The sequence below is a fragment of the Oreochromis niloticus genome, linkage group LG4, assembly GCF_001858045.2.
Source record: "Oreochromis niloticus isolate F11D_XX linkage group LG4, O_niloticus_UMD_NMBU, whole genome shotgun sequence".
Taxonomy (NCBI): Eukaryota; Metazoa; Chordata; class Actinopteri; order Cichliformes; family Cichlidae; genus Oreochromis; species Oreochromis niloticus.
Window position 1 is genome coordinate 10323807 of NC_031969.2, and position 18178 is coordinate 10341984.

An 18178-nucleotide genomic window follows, 5' to 3' on the forward strand; every position below is an offset into this window, starting at 1 on the left:
CACACACCCATAATAGTGTATAAGAGTAGTTCATGTGAATGTACACCAGACCTATATTAAAAAAAATAAAAAAGGCTTTTCTCATTCACATGTCCAGGAGCTGCTTCCTGCCAAGTGCTGGGCCTTGACCTCCATCTCCCTCAGGCCGTTCTGGGATAAATCAATTTAGTCTATTTTAGTTTCCTCTGCTGTTTAGTTTTCTGTATGAGGAATAAATAAAAGATTTAAGATGTTACTGTGGTGTTATTAATCTAGAAGTCAAATTTTACATTTTATTAGTGCCATGTTTCCTTCCATTTTCTCTTCTTTCTTACTTTGAGGAGCTGCTTCTTGGCCTTTTTCCTGCTCCTTGGTGAGGTTGATCTACTCCCTCTTTCATGTCTTCTATGTGTCTTTTAGCTCGTAGGATAACACAATCACTGCCAATCCACTTTCAAACTTACAGACGATGTCAATAAATGTTTACCTGCCTGAGTGCGAGCAAAGTCTGTACTGATGATGTGTCTTTGCTTTTTTATCTGTCTGCATCTTTAGCTTTAATGAATGGGTTTTAATGGATATTCATCTGTGCTGATACAGACACAATGATGATATTTGGAATGGCTTCAGTAGTGTTACAGCTGTAAAAAAAATTTTATTTTCCATCATGTGGATGTTTGGGCACGTGAGTGTTTCCTCCCATATTGCAACCTGGCACCAGGATGCAATATGGGAAGAATGCAAGCCTGAAGAGGCAGTGTGATGCTTTGAGCAGTGTTCTGCTGTTAAACCCTATAGCCAATCACAGTGGAGTAGCCACGTCTTAGAATCAGAGAGTTGCGGTGCACACGTATAGTACTGTGTAGCACTATAGCCCGTGTCAATTTTTCTCCAGTGTTTTCAGGGTCATTTTTGATTTCTACATGAAAACAGAGCGCTGCTTGCGCTTACAGGCTGGAAAGTGTTGAAGGAGGGTGGAGATGAGAGACAAGAGAGATGAATGAAATAGATCAAAATGAGTCTAGGAACCAAAATGAAAACAGATGGAACAGAGTTGTCTGTTTTGGATTTATAAGGATGGATTAAAGAGGAGGAGTGTGTGCTTGTGTGTGTGATGCTCACAGTTGTGTCTGACTGCCGGGGTCGGATCATAAAGACTGACAGACACACTGCTCGCAGAGGTCAGTGTGACGGCCAAAATCCTCCATCACTCTCAGTATCTCATGAGGAGTGAGAGGGAGAGCAGAGCTGTGAGGGGAGCCAGATTTCTCTTTCACCTTCCACACTCACTCGATGATGGGACTGAGGACAAAGTGAGGGAGGCTGAAGCAGGTGAGTGCGCTTTAATTCACCGCTTGACACGAAGTGCTCAGACGTATTAGTTTGAGCATCTGTCTCCTGGAGAGCTTCCATAGCGACAGCTATTTTCACCCGTTTTCCTCCTCTGATTTGGCTGTCTGTCTTCCCACCAATTACCAGCAGTGTGTGATTTTCTGTCACAGTCTTTTTATTCTTCAAATGTGATTAGTAATGTAAAACCAATCACGCCCCCTTCACTCTCTCTTTTAAATGCCTCACTAATCATCTGAGGCAGTTGGGCAGAGCTGCTTCTCCTTGGAAACTAATAACAGGCTGCTGGTATTTTTAGTGGCATACAGGAGTTATACCTGATGTCAAGCAATTAACAGATGCATTTCATTTACATTGCAAGTTTCTTTTTTTTAACTTGCTGTTTAAATCGAGTCGAACACGTCTCATAATGGTGTTTCTCTCATTCCCTGTTTCTCCTCCATCAGCCCAAGCCCTCATTTAAACCCTCGCATGATGGCATTTGTGCAGCGGATGCGCTCCCCTTGCCTCTCCTTTGTCCAGACATTTTTGTCTCTCCTCCTGAGCACCACAGCCCTCATGTCCTCCTACTGGTGCGTGGGTAAGCAGAAGGTGCCCAAACCGCTGTGTTCGCCCATCAAGCAGACCAAATGCATCCCCGTTCCCGGCGTCTCCAACTCCTCCAGGATTCAGTTCTTCTGGGAGACCGGCGACGACCGCTTTGTCTTCCCCAACTTTCACACCGGACTGTTCATCATCTGTGAGGAGAACATCTACATAGATGAGTGGGGTGAGAGAAAAGAGGGGAGTGGGTAGAAATGTGACAAGTCTAGAACATTATGATTGATTTCTGTTGTGTAAAGTCAAACAGAAGTCCTCACTGACCACAATGGAGAGTCAAAGGACAAAGTTGCTCAGTTTCTTACAAAAGCCCAGACGTGGCACCGCTGACCCTGAAGAGGATTAACAGGAATAGGCACTAATGAATGAGAGAGCACTGGATTTGGACAAAGAAGCTAAAAATAAGCACCGATGCTCCTCTGTAATTTATCTGGTGATGCTTTTAACATTCAATCAGTATCACCAGAAGGTTTTTTATAAGCACGCTCTGATCATACTTGATGATTAAACTGCGCGGTGAGTAGAGGATACTCCCAAGGTTAGCCAAACATCTGCCCAGAAACAGGAAGTGAAAGGAATCCTTAGTCCAGCATTAGACAGTGAAATGGGTCACAGGAAGAGAGGAAATGCAAGGTGGTAATGTGAAGTGAGGACTCAGGTGTGCGATTGTGACTGTATTTGGGTGGGCGCTCAGCACAAAGAGGATTATCGTCGGTGTATGTGTTCTGCTAGCCGAGATTTAGACTTCAACAGCATGACTCAATTATGGATTAAATCCCAGGAGAGAAAGATTGATAGGATTCACAAACATCGACCGGGTTTTCACCGTCTCATTTGCAGCTGATCTGCAGCAGATTTGAAGGATGATTATCAATATTTACGTTAAGCCCCTCCAAAAATTCATCTGACATATATGGTTAATTAAGTAAAACTCTACATTACAATACATGAGCTGTGCATGCACCCTAATCTCGTGGTCTCCAGCTATCTGTTACCATGTCTGCAACAGAGTAAATCAAGTCTTAAGAGAGAAAAGGCTTTCTCCTAGCAGCCCATCCAAACAAGCCACACTTGTTCAGTTGTTTTTTAATCATGCTGTCATGAACTTTAATATTTAACATGCTAACTGGGGCCTGTAGAGTCGGAGATAGAGCACTTCGGGGGGGTTTCAATTTCTTTGAGCACTGGATGATCTGAGCCCACTCAGATCAGATCAGATCCACCAGTCTGGATACCAGAGTATGTTTGGGCAACATAATGAACTCTGAGTTGCTCCTATTAGTATTAACGTGTGTGTGTGTGTGTGAATATTAGACAGAGAGCACTTAGTTTAAAAAGGGGTTGCAGTTAGGGCTGTTACCTCACAGCAGAGCTCAAATCAGGGCGTAATTTCCAGGGGGGTTAGGGGGGTTATGACCCCCCCCCCCCAATAACCAGACCCAACCAATATAACCCCCTTAATAAAATTATGAGTTATCTTGCATAAATAGGCTGTTGATTTTCTTTACTCATTTCAGTTATTACCAGCAAAATAGTTGCATGTTTAATCATCTGGGAATTTACCCAGATTTATTTATTTATTTAGACAGAGCTCTTGACCCCCCCAATGTTCGTCACAAAGTTACGCCCAGGCCTTTTCTGTGTGGAGCACGTTCTCCCCGTGTCTGTGTGGGTTCCCTACAGGAACTTCGGCTTCTTCCCACAGACCAAAGACATGCAGTTAGTGGGGTTAGGTTAACTGGTGGCTCTAAATTGTTCCCACGAATGTGAAGTTGAATGGTTGTCAGTCCGTCTGTGTTAGCCCTGTGACCCTGTGGTAGCTGGGATAGACTCTTGGGTCCCTTCTGTCTTTAGATTGTTTAGAAATGACCTTATAACCCAGATTGATGGGCAGTAACTTCTCTAAGATCACTGCTGATGTCTTTCCTGCTTATCATTGTGTTAACGCACCTGACTGCTCCAGACCAGCAGTCCTCCAAAACTGCTTTTACAGAGGTGCTCACTCACCGTTTGATGAGCATTCTTTACTCTCTTAATTCCAATGAAATCAGTAAGGATGGTATTTAGCCTTAGTTTTGGTTTAATAAATAATATCAGTGTAATAAGTTACGTGTTGTTGTTTATTTCAGATTGTATTGACATAATTTTAATTTACAGCCTCCTACGGATGAGAGGATGCTGCTTTCTTATAATAATGTCCTGACACATAACACCGTAGAATAGAAAGAGTTTGCACTTTCTTTTTCACACGACTGTAATTCAAAAATAATTCAAAGCAAGTGCGGCAGTGCGTATTAAGCGCGATGTCCTTGGGAGCTCTGAGCACCAATCCAAAGATAAAAATAAAACAAAGCAAATGAAGAAAACCTGTTTAACGACACAGAGGGGAGCGCAGAGTGACGAAGGCCACGAGCACGCGGCTGTGTGTGTTCTTTACAGTGTTTTTCTTTAGCGTTGCACATGCGTGTTCAAGTTAGTAAAAATCTGTTCCTCATTTCTCCCCCTTTTTTTTTGCATCTGTTTTTCTTAAGTCTCCGTATGCTGTGCTTTCAGGGCCACCTCAGTTTAGAGCCATATGGTACTCTAATTATTTCAGCTGCCATGTAAACAATTAGATAAACAAGCTACAAAGAGGCTTAACCCACTACTGGAAACGTTGCTACTGTTTTTAACGCACGTCCCATTTGATTGGTGGAAACAAAATGCTGCCATATTGAAATGAATCCTTAATGTTATAAAAATGGAAAACAAAACAGTCTCAATGTGTGACCCTGTAGCTAATCTTTTAATCTCCTATCACCAGGTTACCTCAGGCCGTTACAGCACTCATGCAAACGGTCAGCTCAAATCTGGTTATTCACACAGTAATTAGATTGCAGTGTTTATTTACACTGAGAGTAATTACGCAGGGGCTGGCGGATTTTGGGGAGGAGAGACAATGCTGCAATGGCTGCGATTTAACAGCTGAGGGTCTTAAATGAAACATTTCAGGAGCAAACTCTTCTCATATTTTTCTTCTGATTTCTAGAGGAGAAGTGTCGAGGCTTTTACACACTCCCCCCGGGATCTGAAAAAGGTAACGTTTTGCGGTTCCTCCCACAGTGTCGTTTGAAATCCGTTCCCTCATCTGTCTCTGCTCTCTCAGCCTCTTCTCCTTCTCCTCCTCCTTCTACAGCAATGCTTTGGCTGTCGCTGTCAATGGAGCTCGTGAATATCGGTCTGCTGTTAATCAGCTGCATACTGCTGTCCGTGCAGCTGTGTATCAGGGCCTGGTTTCCCTCTACGCAGCACTGGGGCCAGCTGCTCAATGCTTTTGCAGCTGTCTTCACAGTCCTGGGAGGTACAATATTTAGATGCATACTCAAATCAGTGTGACTTCTGTTAACACCATAGAAACACCGACAGGGTGACCAGGTTGGCACATTTCCCCGTTTTGTCCTCTCAGGTCTGCTCGGGATGGTCGGTCACATGATGTTCATGCAGGTGTTTCAGACCACTGCCTCGATGGGACCAGAAGACTTCAAGCCACATAGTTACGGGTACTCCTGGGCATTCTAGTGAGTTCTTTAACCATTTATATTACGTATGAAATGTAGAAGATCACAATGGTTCACTCAGCCCAATTAGTTGTTCCCTCTCTGAGTCAGACCATACTGGTATGATGATAATCTATTCCTCATGTCTTTTGCTAAGTGCTTGTCTGACTGACTAAAATTCTTGTTTTGGGGATGAAAACAGGAGAATAAACTTTCTTTTCCTGGTACTTATGTGGATCAGACCAGTTTTTTCCGCACCAAATTCCTTGAACTGTTTGTGTGGGATTCTTTGTGGGACCTCTCAATCAGCCGGGGGATCAAGTCCCTCCGGCTTGTCACGCAACTGAAGTGTCCTCAAATCATTAGCCCACTTAAAATGACAGTTTTATAACTCTCAGCTTCTGGAAATACGTTGTTCTGCAAACACACAGTTGCTTGATGCATTTTAGAGACACAGTACTGTGCAAAAGTCTTGAGTCATCCCTCATTTCTTTATATTTTTTTTTAGGAAAATTGGAAATAGGTGCATCAATATATTGCAACATGTTCCAACATACATAGAAATACAATATAGAAAGTCCTGTGTCAGGTCTTTGCTGGATTTTTCCCACATTTTTAAGGGCATGATTTTCAGATACTGTTTATCTGCTTTAGGCCTGCCAATTCTTCTTTTCCACTTGTCCAGTTTAAGCTTTATTTTAAAGGACGCAGCTCTTTGTGAATTAGGTTGTTGGTGCAAAAATATTATTTTATGTCTCTCAAACTCTGTTATCTATTTCTATCTATTTTTCATAGATTCAAGTAAAGAAACTGGAAGAAATGATGTGTTTTTGCAACAGCCTGCTACAAAGAGCCTAAAGATACCATTTAAAATTGATTCTTGGCTAAGTTGTCTGTTATGTGCAGATACAACAAACACTGGTTCATCCCTTGAGTTAGATGCCTTTTTTATGTTTGGATGATTTATAGGTCAGCGTTCAGTGTCTTAACAAATAAAAAACATTCGTCTGAAATGGTCAGGTACAAAGACTGGACTGAAAATGAGTGAAAAAGCAGCCAATGGGAGACCTGCGGAAAGCTTGGAGTGCATTCCATTTCAATTTAAAAGTTTCTGAGTTTTCCCTTAAAGTTCATCTTCCAAGTTGGAGTTAACAATCCAAGATGGTAGCAGGGCACCAAAAAGCTACTCGGAATAATGTTTGTTTTATATTTAGTCGTCATATTTCTACTTGCTAACACAAAAGTTTGTGATCCCGTTTCTGTTTCTCCTCCTCTGCCTCCAACAGTGTGGCCTGGCTTGGCTTCACCATCTGCATGGCTGCAGGTGTCTCCACCCTGAACAACTATACCAAAAAGGTCCTGATGGTGGGTCCCAGGCGTGCCTCCGGCCTCAACCCCTGCAGCTTTAACTTTATGGGACTCCTGCCACCTGCTCCTTACTACACACCACCAAATCCTGCCTCCAACCTCACCTGTCCCCTGTCTCCTCCTCGTATCTCCCACTTGTCTCCCTACTATGCCCCCCCTTCGGAAACATTGCCGCCCTCCGCCCCCACTCCGAGGCTCACGCACTCCCACTCACTTCCTATCTCGATTTCTAACTCCTTCCCTCCTCCCCCCTCTCACCCTGCGGCTGGATCACCTTTTCACCGTCTGTCCCTGCCCTCACCGTCTCCCTCACCGACACCACCCGTCTCTTACCACACGACCCTCCCAAGACACCAGGAGAATCATTACGAGCCAGAAGAGGACTACAGCCCCCTCTGATGAGCTACACCTGTCTTAGCAATGCTGTGCGCTGGGAACATTAAACTTTAGAACATGGTCCCAAATTCCATCCATTTCTCAGTGTGAGGTCCTGCACCCGTAGGTAGGTCAATAATCACACTTACACAATGTTAGAAAACACAAGTTCTCCAATGAAAAATATGTAGTATGAACTTTTTCTGCCAACCTTCTTGTTGTAAATAAATGCAAACACAGTTTTGCATTCTCCTGCTTGTTGTGGAGGAATTTTGGCCCACTTCTTTATAACATCTGTGAGCACAGGGGGATGAATTGTGTTAACACACAGAGGCAGTTAATGATATACTTAGTTTTTCCCAACTCTGTAGAGTCCTCCCTCTTTACTTCCTTTTAAACCCATTCATGTTACTAATGGACGTCATCTGTTGTGAGATGTTGCCATGTTTCCTCACAACTTTTTTGTATTTATTAATTTATTTATTTAGAATATTTGAATAATTGCAAAATAAAAAACTTTTTTTTTAGAAAATAATAAAATTTTAACATTTTAACGTCATAAACCAGTGTATTCATTTGTTATTTACAATCTGCAATGTCTGTTATTTAAATTAAGAAGATGTGGATAAGGACTGAGCATAATACAGAAACTCCTCATTATGTATAAAATGTATATCAACCTTCACTTTGTGAGCCAGTATAGTTAATTGAGAAATCCAAGTCATGACAACTGGAGAAGAAAGAAAAAACACCTCCAATAACTGATTGAAAATCACGTTTTAATATTGTAAAAATCACTGTCAGTGTCGTTCATCATGACGTACAAAGGTAGCAAAAATAAACAAGAGCATACAGAGCATCATGGGAAAAAAAAAATCATATTTACACATCTCATACATCGAGAGTTAAGCTAGTTGCCTTTCAGTGTGTAGGCAGGTTTAATCTGGGTGATTGAATTTATGCTTTTAGGAATGAATACGATTACATTTACAACCAGAGAAGCCAGCTGAGTCTTTGAGTTATGTAAAATGGCAACTCTTATACACTCCATGAGAACGTAACCAAAAATGATCATCTCTAAGGCTTTTATGTGTTTTCTGCATTCACGCTGAAAGAAAGCAAATTCCTTTTGCTTTTACATTTAGTATTAAACTGTATCTCCAGGGTTTAGCTTAATTTGGTGTTTTCCCAATTACAAATAATTACAACACAACCTCAGCGGCATCATAATATCGGCTTTCCACCGTATATCTTTGTATAGTCTTATTATATTTTTATATATTATTTAAGACTTAAAACAGATTAGCTACTGGTTGATTGCATTATGTTTTCACTCTGTTTATCTAGTGGAGCACTGTATGAAGTAATACAAGGGCAAATAAAAAATTAAAAATCAATAAACTAACAACAAAAACATTTCTAAACAATAAAACTCACCCATTTCCATATTATAAATGTACATTAGAAACTGCTTTTTTTAATAATAGAGGGATATTAATAGGTCTTAGTCTATGATAGCATCTTATAAACATTAAGGCCTTTTTTTATGTAATAAAAAAAATAAAAGATTGTTTATCATTAGATGCCCTCAATAAATCCAGCCCCACTCTGGGCTGGAAATACACTCAAATACAGCTGTGATCGACTGAGCCTGCAGAAATAAGCCCGAAACTCTGATTATCTGAAAGCAGGCTCAGTTAAACACCAGTACGTATTTGAGGAGGATCAGCAGATCTACTATATCTATCGCTGAATATACACTAGCAGCTCAAATCTGATGTCCAAAACAGATACATGTAAACATAGACAACACACTGTAATTAAAGCCAGATTTTAGCTGGAAGAGCAGATCCAGTTAAGGGTTCCAGGTTTGAGTCCTGGAGAGACTCTGGCTGGAGCTACTCCGCAGTCTTCTTACGTAGCACAAAGTAAATGACGGAGGAGAGGAATGTGAGAGCGAAGGCGACCCACGCCAAAATGAAGCAATGGCCGTAACTACCCAGACTTTTTTCATCAGTGTGGAAGCGGTCTGTGTAGATGGAGGCTGCGATCATGATGCACAGGCCTGAAGTGAAGGAAACATGGAGACGAGTGTAGATGCACATCAGTGGACGTCATACAGAGAGAAACACCCTCAAATAAAAATATAAGAGAAAAAAAAGAAATACTTACAGGCAAAGAACTGAAAGACACCAGAGATGAGGAACCTCTGTCCTTTGGCGAGGGTGAAGAGCTGAGCCACAAACACAAAGATTCCAATGATGGAGAATATACAAGCTAGCACCGAGCTGGCCTGCACTGCTTGGAGGTAACCTGCAGGGGGAGCCAGAGAGAGCAAACGCAATGAAGATACAGCGTGTGTGAAAGGGCGTGGGGGGGTGTAACAGCTTAAGGACACTCCCTGGAAACGGCAACACTGCAGTCACATTGTACCTTTGAAAATCTCAGACAAAGTTGCAATGCTGACAGGCAGGAACATTACGTTCAAACATGCCAAATGCTTCACGGTAAAAAGACGCTGATCACAAACAGCTAAAACAGTCTTGTATGTTTGACTCAAGGCAATAACTGCATACCAAAGGATTAGGAAACAGTCTTCATTTGCAATGCAAATAATACAGAATTTGGGTGAGTGTAAACTCATTGTGTGTCCCAGCAAATGATGCAGATAAAAAGCATGTTCCTGGATTCAACTCTCAATGCTTAAAATAGAAATAGATGGGTGTTATATTTAATATGTGAGCTCCAGGTCCTAAAGTGTTGTATCAGATAGTACTCTTAACAGAATGCACTGTATATACATATATATATATATATATATAAATCTTAGTTATCTTCCCTTATAAATGGAGCATCACTGTTTAAAATCACAATGCAGTCACAGTGTGTTTGTGCATCTAACTGCGCCTGTGCAGCTCTGCTTAACTCAACTGACCAGCCACATGTCACAGCATCAAACTATTACTAATCTCTTACTTTGATTCTACACATTCGAAAACGTAACACTGAGAGGTGCAAGCATGGAAGCATGTTCTCTTACTCTGTGGGTAGGTTGACGGAAAATCAACGGAATGCCACGAGTTATTCACGAAAATCCAGCGGGCCCATATATCAGTGGGCATGTTTCCGGCTGTGAAGATCCACCAGGCCTGACGGGGAAAACAAAAACAATATTTGCAAAAATATTAACAGAATTCTTGTGTGCTAAAGTAAAAGCGGCGAATCAGTATGAGTAGAATTTAAACAGGTAGATACTGCAGCAGCAGTTATGGCGTGCATTTGCAGGGGGAAACTATGACAATTTGAAGAAGGAATTCACACGTTCCTTTAACTGTGACAAATCTCACTCAGGTATGCAACAGTGGCTGCAACGCAGGTGAGACTCGCATACAGGTATGCGTACTTGTGCGACGTATCTGGGTAAGACGCTCAGCGGTATGGGTGATGACACAGATTGTCACCATATGTGGGACAGAAATGTCAAACATGTGGCCATCCAGAAGAACAGCTGGCCGCACGCCGAGAAGGAATGAATTCCTCAGCAGACGAATCAGTCTCGACTCTTTACCCAACCATCATGTCAGAGATGCACAAGGCCTGAAGCTAAGGGAGGAGGCTAGCAGCAATGCTGGGGCAATTATGCCTTTAGCATGGAAGAAGTCTATGCACGGATAACAAGAATTGCACTTACATTGTCAATAGTGGCCGTCAGGAGGATGATGATGCAGGCGATGTGGAGAACAAAGATGGCGGCCAGGAGAACCAGCATGATGACTGTGCTGCAGAGAGGAAGGCACAACTTTAACATGTAACAGGGTGAGTAAAATAAAGCAAGCAGACTAGGAGGGAATATGAGCGAACAGTCAAGAGTGGCCTACAGCTAACTCATTGTGTTCGTTTGGTCTTTCTTTAGTAAAGGAAGTATTTCGTGTGAGTCCCAAGTGTGCGCGCGCACACATCCTCATGAACGCACGCATTCAGTGCACCAAAGCTAGGCCCAAACCTGGCACCCGCTCAGGGCGTGGCTTCTTAACTTTAATTACCCTGGTTTACAGCTCCCAGTAAGAGAATGAGAGGCGCTGATGGGCAATTGTGTTTCAAACAAAATCAGCGTATCCCTGGGAAAGCAGATACCTCTGGTATAGAAAGACAACTGTGGAGAAAAGCTCATGACAGGCAGATGAGTTTGGGCCTGTCTCAGGGCATGATTACAGTGGAGGAACCTGACACTCCCTAAAGTAACTGTAGAGACTACACTCTGTTCCCTGCACCTTGATGCTCCACACCTGATCCCCTTAGTCTGAATCGGACTGCTCGCTATCTCCCGACTTAAAAAAAAACTTAAGCCTAGCTTTAAAAACTGTTCCCCCTGACTGATTAGTCAAAAAAGATGGCCCCGCCCATGAGATATCAGTTAGATTAGAATTTGTTAATCTAATGTATACAGGAACTATGTTTAGCTGTATCTACAATAAGGCTGCACTGGGTGTGAACAGAGAAAGAGGCACATCTGGAATGCGCTGGTTCTCTCTGCTGGTAAAGGAGTGTTCATGGGCTGGGTCCTCATACACGCTTCACACGCCCGCCAGTTCCCTTACTTTCACACGCAACCACGCACGTTTACAAAAAGAAAAGGGGAGGGGGGCTGGTGCAAATGTGATTGCACATACTGGCACATCCCCGCAAAGTAATTTCCCACGTTTTGCCCACTTCCAATCTAGTGACAGTGACAGCGAAGGCAAATATTGGCTCTGCGGCTCAGCCTGAAGGCAGAGGACTCAAATTCAGAAAGAAGGACCAAACTTTAATGAAAAAAAGCTGTGAGCAGAAAAACAACAACAATAACAACAAAGTTAAAGCTGATGCTTTCATTTAAAACGCACACTGAGCACTTTGATCAAAGAAGACATGCTGACTGCTCCTGTGGGCTTTTCCCCCTCGACTAAATCTGAATCTAGCATATTTTCCATTACACAAAATAGACCACATTTGTTTGGGGCAAGGTCTGAGAACGTAACAAAACCACAAGCCCTTAAAAAAAAAAAAAAAAAACCCATTAGTTTGTTCTCTACAGCTGATGCAGGAACTGAGACTGGAGCCTAACCTGGTGAGGAACAAGTTGCTTTAACGGTAGAGCAAAGAAAGGTAAACAGGCTCTACTTCACAGATGCACAGACACACACGTCTCCACACTTTTTCCTTTTTTATCATTAGCTTTTCTTATCTTTAAATGAAAAAAACCCCAAAACATTAAAGCAAAAACTACAAAACAAACTTCTATTCAAACATCACTCAAGCTTGATGAAACACCTGTAGAAAAGCAGCAAAAGAAGAAGAAAATCTTTGACTTACTGTTAGGTGGCTGTTTGTCTCTTCAAGTCTAATTCCTCCTGCTCTCAAAGACACCGATTTCAGACTGTGTCCAAAAGTACAAACACAAGTTCTACTCAATCTGCCCACTATTTTACCCTGCCCTCTTTTTAAGTCCACACCCAGGACAAGCCTCTTGCTGACTTGATCACATAATCTCTGCCCCTTTTTTCTTTCTGTCCCGTTTCCACCTCCTCCTACTCGACTCTTCACTCTCCGTCCCACCCTCCCTCCCTCTCTCTCCCTCTCTCTCTATGTGTACACATACCAACGCTCAAACGGACACTTGGTTTTTTTCCCCCTCTCTCTGTGTTTGGTGTGTTTTGCCTTTGTCACTCAGCTGATGGTGGTGATTTTCTCTGGGAGGACACACATGATGATTCACTGACATTATGTGGGAAAAGCAGAGGGGGGGGTTTAAAGCCTTGGACAGTGACTTTACGCATGTTGCCATGGCAGCAGACTGTAACCACCCAAAACACAATCACATTGTTACTAGTGTGCATATATTATGTGCCAACAATCATAACTTAGGTGCACGGATGCACACAAACACACATAACTGCGAATTTATTGTTTCTCCCTAATCACTGCCATTCACCTTTTCCAGCTTTTGTTACAGAGGAAGAGGTTTCAGGATAAAGGAATGTTGGTGCTTGCCATCGAGGGAAAAATAGCTGGAGGCCCAAACGAGTGCAGCTCGTTGCTTAAGTGAAAAAGATGGAGCAGAAAAGGGGGAGGAGGTTCTTTGCAGAAAGTAGGGTGGCAGTGAGGTATTTCGCACCGCTCGAAGTTCATTAGTTATTACTTATTATTACTCGTCTGTTCCTGCTGATGATTGAGGTTCTCCCAGTGACTCCAGTGAGTCAAAGTCATCTGCTTCTTTAGCAGATCACACAGATTACTCACAGGAAGAATCTTACAGAGGGAATCTATTAGGCTTGTCCTCATTTTCAGTGCCATGCAGGCTGTATGTACTGTGGTGAATGTTCATTTTAAACAGGGCCACAGTTTCAGGTACAGGATCAGGGTATGTGTAGCTAGAAGAGCCTAGCAGCATGGCGGTTCAGTGGTTAGCGCTGGGCCTGGGTTAAAACCCAGATATAGGTCATGTGTGGAGTTTGCATGTTCTCCCCACGCTTGGAATCATGATAGGGCGAAGCGGTTGTCAAGAGTTTCACTGTAGTTAAATTAAGGTTTAAGACTATGAAATCACAGGATTTCATAGATAACCATAATAAGTAGATGTTTTATCTCAAGTACACATCATCTCAGTTGTGACAACCGTAGCCCGACCCGCCTTCTGTTTACGAGGGGAAACCGTTCTACCTGTGACTCATGCAGAAGTCACCCTAGTTTGAGTCAAAGAATAAGAATTTGAAGCTGAACTTGAGCATGACAGGTTTCCTTTCAGGGCTTTATCGGTCCATATCATCATAAACTATTTCGTTACGGAGTAAAATGCGTTACACAACCTGCAGCAAATCAGACATTAACAAGGCAGCGTGCTGATGTCAGAGCCTCATAACTACATCTAACAGCAGTTACACTGTACATCCTGTAATGCTTTCCCTCACAGTAATGGACACAGTGAGAGGCGAAGGCCGAATTAGAAAAACTAGAATTTCCACCTCATGGTTGTATGCCTCTACTAACCAGTCAAGTTGAAACATGTTAATTAGTCGTCCAAGTTGGTGGTGTGAGAACAGATGCTGTCTGCTTCACAGAGTATGAGGATAAATTTTGATTTCTGGCATCTACAAAAAAAACCAAAAAAAATAATTTGACCTGGATTTGTTAAGCTCTGTTGTAACTGTTTTGCTCTGTGTGTAGTGTATGAGTGTGCAAGTTCAATGGGCGATAGAGCTAATGTGTGAATAACAAAGGCTTACACACAACAGAGTAGATGCTTCCTGGAGCACCGGGCGACTACACTATACAACAGTCATGCCGTTTCCATGTGAGCAACCAAGTCTAGTGTGACTAACTCAGAGAAAGAAATATGAATTAAAGCCACAAGTTCCTCTTTTTAAAAGAGTTGCTGACATCACAGCAACGCGTGCCTTCGACTTTTTGAGTATGAAATCTCATCATATTTTAATTTGAGCTCATTTTAAATTTGTGTAAATTGTTCCCACACAGTCAGAACTTGAAATGCCACTTGCATTTTAAATCCCTATGACAGGTGAACTTACAGTAAAGCACGATGATGTCAACCGCTCGGAAGAACGAGGTGTGGAGACTAGTTCAAAGTTTGAATTCGGTTACTAGGCAACTGCAGCAAGTGTAAGGGCGTATGGTGAAGTTAAAGAGGAGCTGATAAGCATCAAAATTGATAGAGTATTCTGCGCGTGATCATTTAGTCTACTGATTATGTTTAATTAGCAAAGCGAGATTTTTTAAATCGCAAACTTCTCTGACCATTTGGACATTTTGATCTTTAAATGAGGTTTGCAGCAGAAGGAAGTGGAAGGTGGCACATCCTGAAAAAAAAACTATAATTTGATAACAAAAATAACAACAGATGCAAGTAGGTAGGAAGTCAAACACAAAGTAGATGAAGCATCCATAAATAATCTGGGTGTGGACTGGGAGGCTGAGATCACTTGTTTGCTTCTGCTGAGAATTAAAGTATGGCCAACAACATTTCTGAGTCAAGAGCTTGGCAGTGAGTTAGCATCGTATTAGGCTACCTCGGCCTCAGGTATGAGCCAGCAGGATAATAGCACACTTCAAAAAAAATAGCTTCTAGTACAGACCAGAGCACAGGCTGCTTGAGGTCACAGCAGGGCTAACTGTGTGGCTCATTACATGAAAGCACGCACACAAACATGCTTCCATACAAAACACTATTGTCTCACATCGTTCTTTAGTATGACAAGAGCAGAATCAAGACTACAGAAGCCTTCAGATGAATGAGTGTTCTTTCATTCATTCACTCACTCTTTCAACACTCTCTATTTCTGATGCCGCGCCTCAGTCACGTGACTTAACGTTCCACGTCCCGCCCTATGGGAAAGCATCTGAGTCCGTTGAAATTGCGCACTTCAGGTTTTCGAATGCAGTTGCATACATCATCCAGCAATGTACGCCAAACATCATCTGTGGGAAAACTGGGAGATCGGTGCAAGTGATCATATCAAGTCCTGTAATTTGTGCAATGTGACTTCAGATAAAAAACTGCAACTGCTTAAAATATACAATCAGAAAAAAAGTGATGTTGGAGGAGAAAGGAGAAGACAAAGCTGTGAGAGGAAAATGTGGTTGGGCCTGCTCCTGTTCTGGGCGTGTCGACCCCACCTTTCAGTGAAGTTAAGCGCAGGTTTGCAATGTTCTATTCAGCGCGACAGGCCACTCCCTTCAGCCTGTTCATCTCGCCATAACATTAGAAAAGTGTTGGGAGTTTCTGAGGAAAAAAAACCCAAAACAAAAAAAATGAATGCCTGCTCAGGAAAACTGACTTCTTTGTTTTTTTGCCACATTAGTTATGCAAGAATCATGCCACCCCCCCCTTTTTTTTAAGTTCTCGGTGTAATTTTGGGAGAGGAAATTGCCATGAGTCATGCATCAGTCAGCTATCATTTTTTTTCAGAGTGAAAAACTTAGCGGGTGTTTTGCCACACCGCAGTTGTGCATGCAGCAGGAGGGGTGGGGAAGGGGGGGGGGGGGGGGGGGGGTCGGAGCGTAGCCACAGCAGATTTCTCAGATCCAAACACAAGTCGACAAATCACGTGCCTCCATAACTGTTAAAGGAGAACCAATAGGGTGGCTTGCTCAACACTCAGCCCTTTGTCGTGCTGCTATTTCGGATCAGTGCTGGAAAAGCCGGAGTAATAAAGGATCGCTCAAAACAGTCGTCATACTGTGTGATCGACAGAGTGTTGTACCAGTACTGATTCCTCCTCAGCGTAGGCTCATTCATAGCGGTCCAATTTCAGTTTATTGCACACTGTTGGGTTCATTAAAGAGCTGAAAAGCAGAGCTCAATCTGCTCTGCAGCAATCGCAGGAACACACATTACTGAAAATGAGCCATGAGACCTGCCAAAACAAGGGCTTCTCAATCATGGATTACCTGTCTCACCTTCAGGCCTTGAGCTAAGCCCTGCATTTTTGATTTAGCGGCTGTTTGCGGCACTGGTATTGCTAATCATTTATCACTTTGACACATGTTAAAATGTTCAGGAAAAGTATCGGAGACGAGCCTCAGACACAGCCCAGCCATGTGATGCGGATACATAAACAAGGCGTACAAAAGAGCAGATCGCTAAGTTTTGGTTGGGCAACGTCAAAATCCTTTAATGAAGGTGGTTGTTAGGAGCGAGGATTTCGACACGACCGTGTGAAACAAAGCCAGCCCAGCGGTGCCTACATGCCAACACAGTGAGCCTGACCACAGCCAAGTCGCTGGTGTATTTACACAATAGTAAAGCTCTCTGTCTGTGGTTAGCCGTCTCACTCGCCTCATTCCTGTTCCATCTCACAATATGTCACACCCTGCTCTGAGATTTCTAAACCTCTCCTATAAAAACAGTGACTGGGACACCTTAGAAGAAGCCAGAACAAACGAAGGGGGCCAAAAAAGTCGATGTTGAAACTCTTGATTCGTCACGGGGCAATTGTGTAATTTCAAAAGTAGACCATCACCCTTATCTCTGCTCCCGGTGTCACCAGACTGGTTCTGATGAAAAGCCACGGAACAGGCATGTCAGCCAAACTGTACTCCAAATTAATCAACTTCTAAGGGAGTTACCCGGCACAGACAGAGAAACACACCAGCACACAGAGTTTCCATTCCCACCCTCCTTTTCTCTGCTGCTCTGGGGCGAGATGGTCATCAGTTTCAGTTTCCAGTAAAACTTTTTTAATAAAGTCTTTATTTAGACAAAGACATTTAAGATACCGTTCATTTAGGAACCAAAATCAGCAGCAGGGTAACACTTGTGATGTAAAAAAGTGGATCAGCTCATATTAATTCATATTATTTATGACTCTACTTTTTAATCAGGTGGTCTTTTTGTCTAAGACCTGATAAATAACCATTATTTTACAAAACTGGCCCCAGGTTTTCAATTTTGGAATACATGTTACCATTTAAGCAAAGTTACACTATGATCTGCTGTTAGTCTTCATACCTGACACACAGCTGTACACAGTGTTAGCATCTACTGACATAAACAGTTCAAAAAAGCTTCAGGATTTCTAATACAAACTATTTCTTTTTTTATATACAAATAAGACCAAACCTTACCTTGCTACCTTACTGTTACCAGGTTGGACCCCTTTTTTGCCTTCAGACCTGCTTTAATTCTTCATGGCATAGATTCAGCAAGGTGCTGGAAACGTTGACATGACAGCGTCACACAGCTGCTGCACATCCATGATGTGAATCTCCTGTTAAACCACAAACTGAGACCTGGTGACTGTGGAGGCCATTTGAGTACAGTGAACCCACGGTCAAGTTCAAGAGATGTTACGATGTGTTGTCCTGTTGGAAGCAGCCAGCAGAAGATAAGCACAGTGTGGTTATAAAGAGATGGACATGGTGGGCTGCAATAATCAGGCAGGCTGTGGTGATTAAATGATGCACAGTTGGTCCTA

At 42.6% G+C, this 18178-nt stretch overlaps 2 protein-coding genes across 3 annotated transcripts; one reads left to right on the top strand and one right to left on the bottom strand.

Annotated features, from left to right (window-relative positions):
- Positions 1-997: 997 nt before the first annotated feature.
- On the top strand, positions 998-7744 carry gsg1 (germ cell associated 1). The gene is made up of 6 exons (XM_005468447.4): positions 998-1311; positions 1776-2098; positions 4958-5005; positions 5105-5269; positions 5375-5486; positions 6752-7744. Exons 2-6 carry the CDS (start codon positions 1801-1803, stop codon positions 7230-7232), a joined length of 1104 nt encoding a protein of 367 aa, XP_005468504.1. The 5' UTR covers positions 998-1311; positions 1776-1800; the 3' UTR covers positions 7233-7744.
- A 222-nt stretch (positions 7745-7966) lies between these two features.
- LOC100691176 (epithelial membrane protein 1) lies at positions 7967-17973 on the bottom strand. 2 transcript variants are annotated; one of them, XM_005468448.4, is made up of 5 exons: positions 17829-17973; positions 10900-10987; positions 10249-10357; positions 9381-9521; positions 7967-9273 (listed from the first exon to the last, which is right to left on the bottom strand). In XM_005468448.4, exons 2-5 carry the CDS (start codon positions 10975-10977, stop codon positions 9107-9109), a joined length of 495 nt encoding a protein of 164 aa, XP_005468505.1. In that variant the 5' UTR covers positions 10978-10987; positions 17829-17973; the 3' UTR covers positions 7967-9106. The 2 variants fall into 2 exon arrangements, with proteins under 2 accessions (XP_005468505.1, XP_003443147.1); XM_003443099.5 differs by lacking the exon at positions 17829-17973 and adding an exon at positions 12561-12717.
- Positions 17974-18178: the final 205 nt, after the last annotated feature.

Excerpts from the sequence above, each read along its gene's own strand:
- LOC100691176 (XM_005468448.4), bottom strand. The coding sequence starts at position 10,977 with ATGCTGGTTCTCCTGGCCGCCATCTTTGTTCTCCACATCGCCTGCATC. Across the intron at positions 10,358-10,899 it reads TGACGGCCACTATTGACAAT|GCCTGGTGGATCTTCACAGC; the intron begins GTAAGTGCAATT and ends TTTCCCCGTCAG. Across the intron at positions 9,522-10,248 it reads TCCGTCAACCTACCCACAGA|GTTACCTCCAAGCAGTGCAG; the intron begins GTAAGAGAACAT and ends CTCCCCCTGCAG.
- gsg1 (XM_005468447.4), top strand. The coding sequence starts at position 1,801 with ATGATGGCATTTGTGCAGCGGATGCGCTCCCCTTGCCTCTCCTTTGTC. Across the intron at positions 5,006-5,104 it reads CCCCCCGGGATCTGAAAAAG|CAATGCTTTGGCTGTCGCTG; the intron begins GTAACGTTTTGC and ends CTCCTTCTACAG. Across the intron at positions 5,270-5,374 it reads TGTCTTCACAGTCCTGGGAG|GTCTGCTCGGGATGGTCGGT; the intron begins GTACAATATTTA and ends TTGTCCTCTCAG.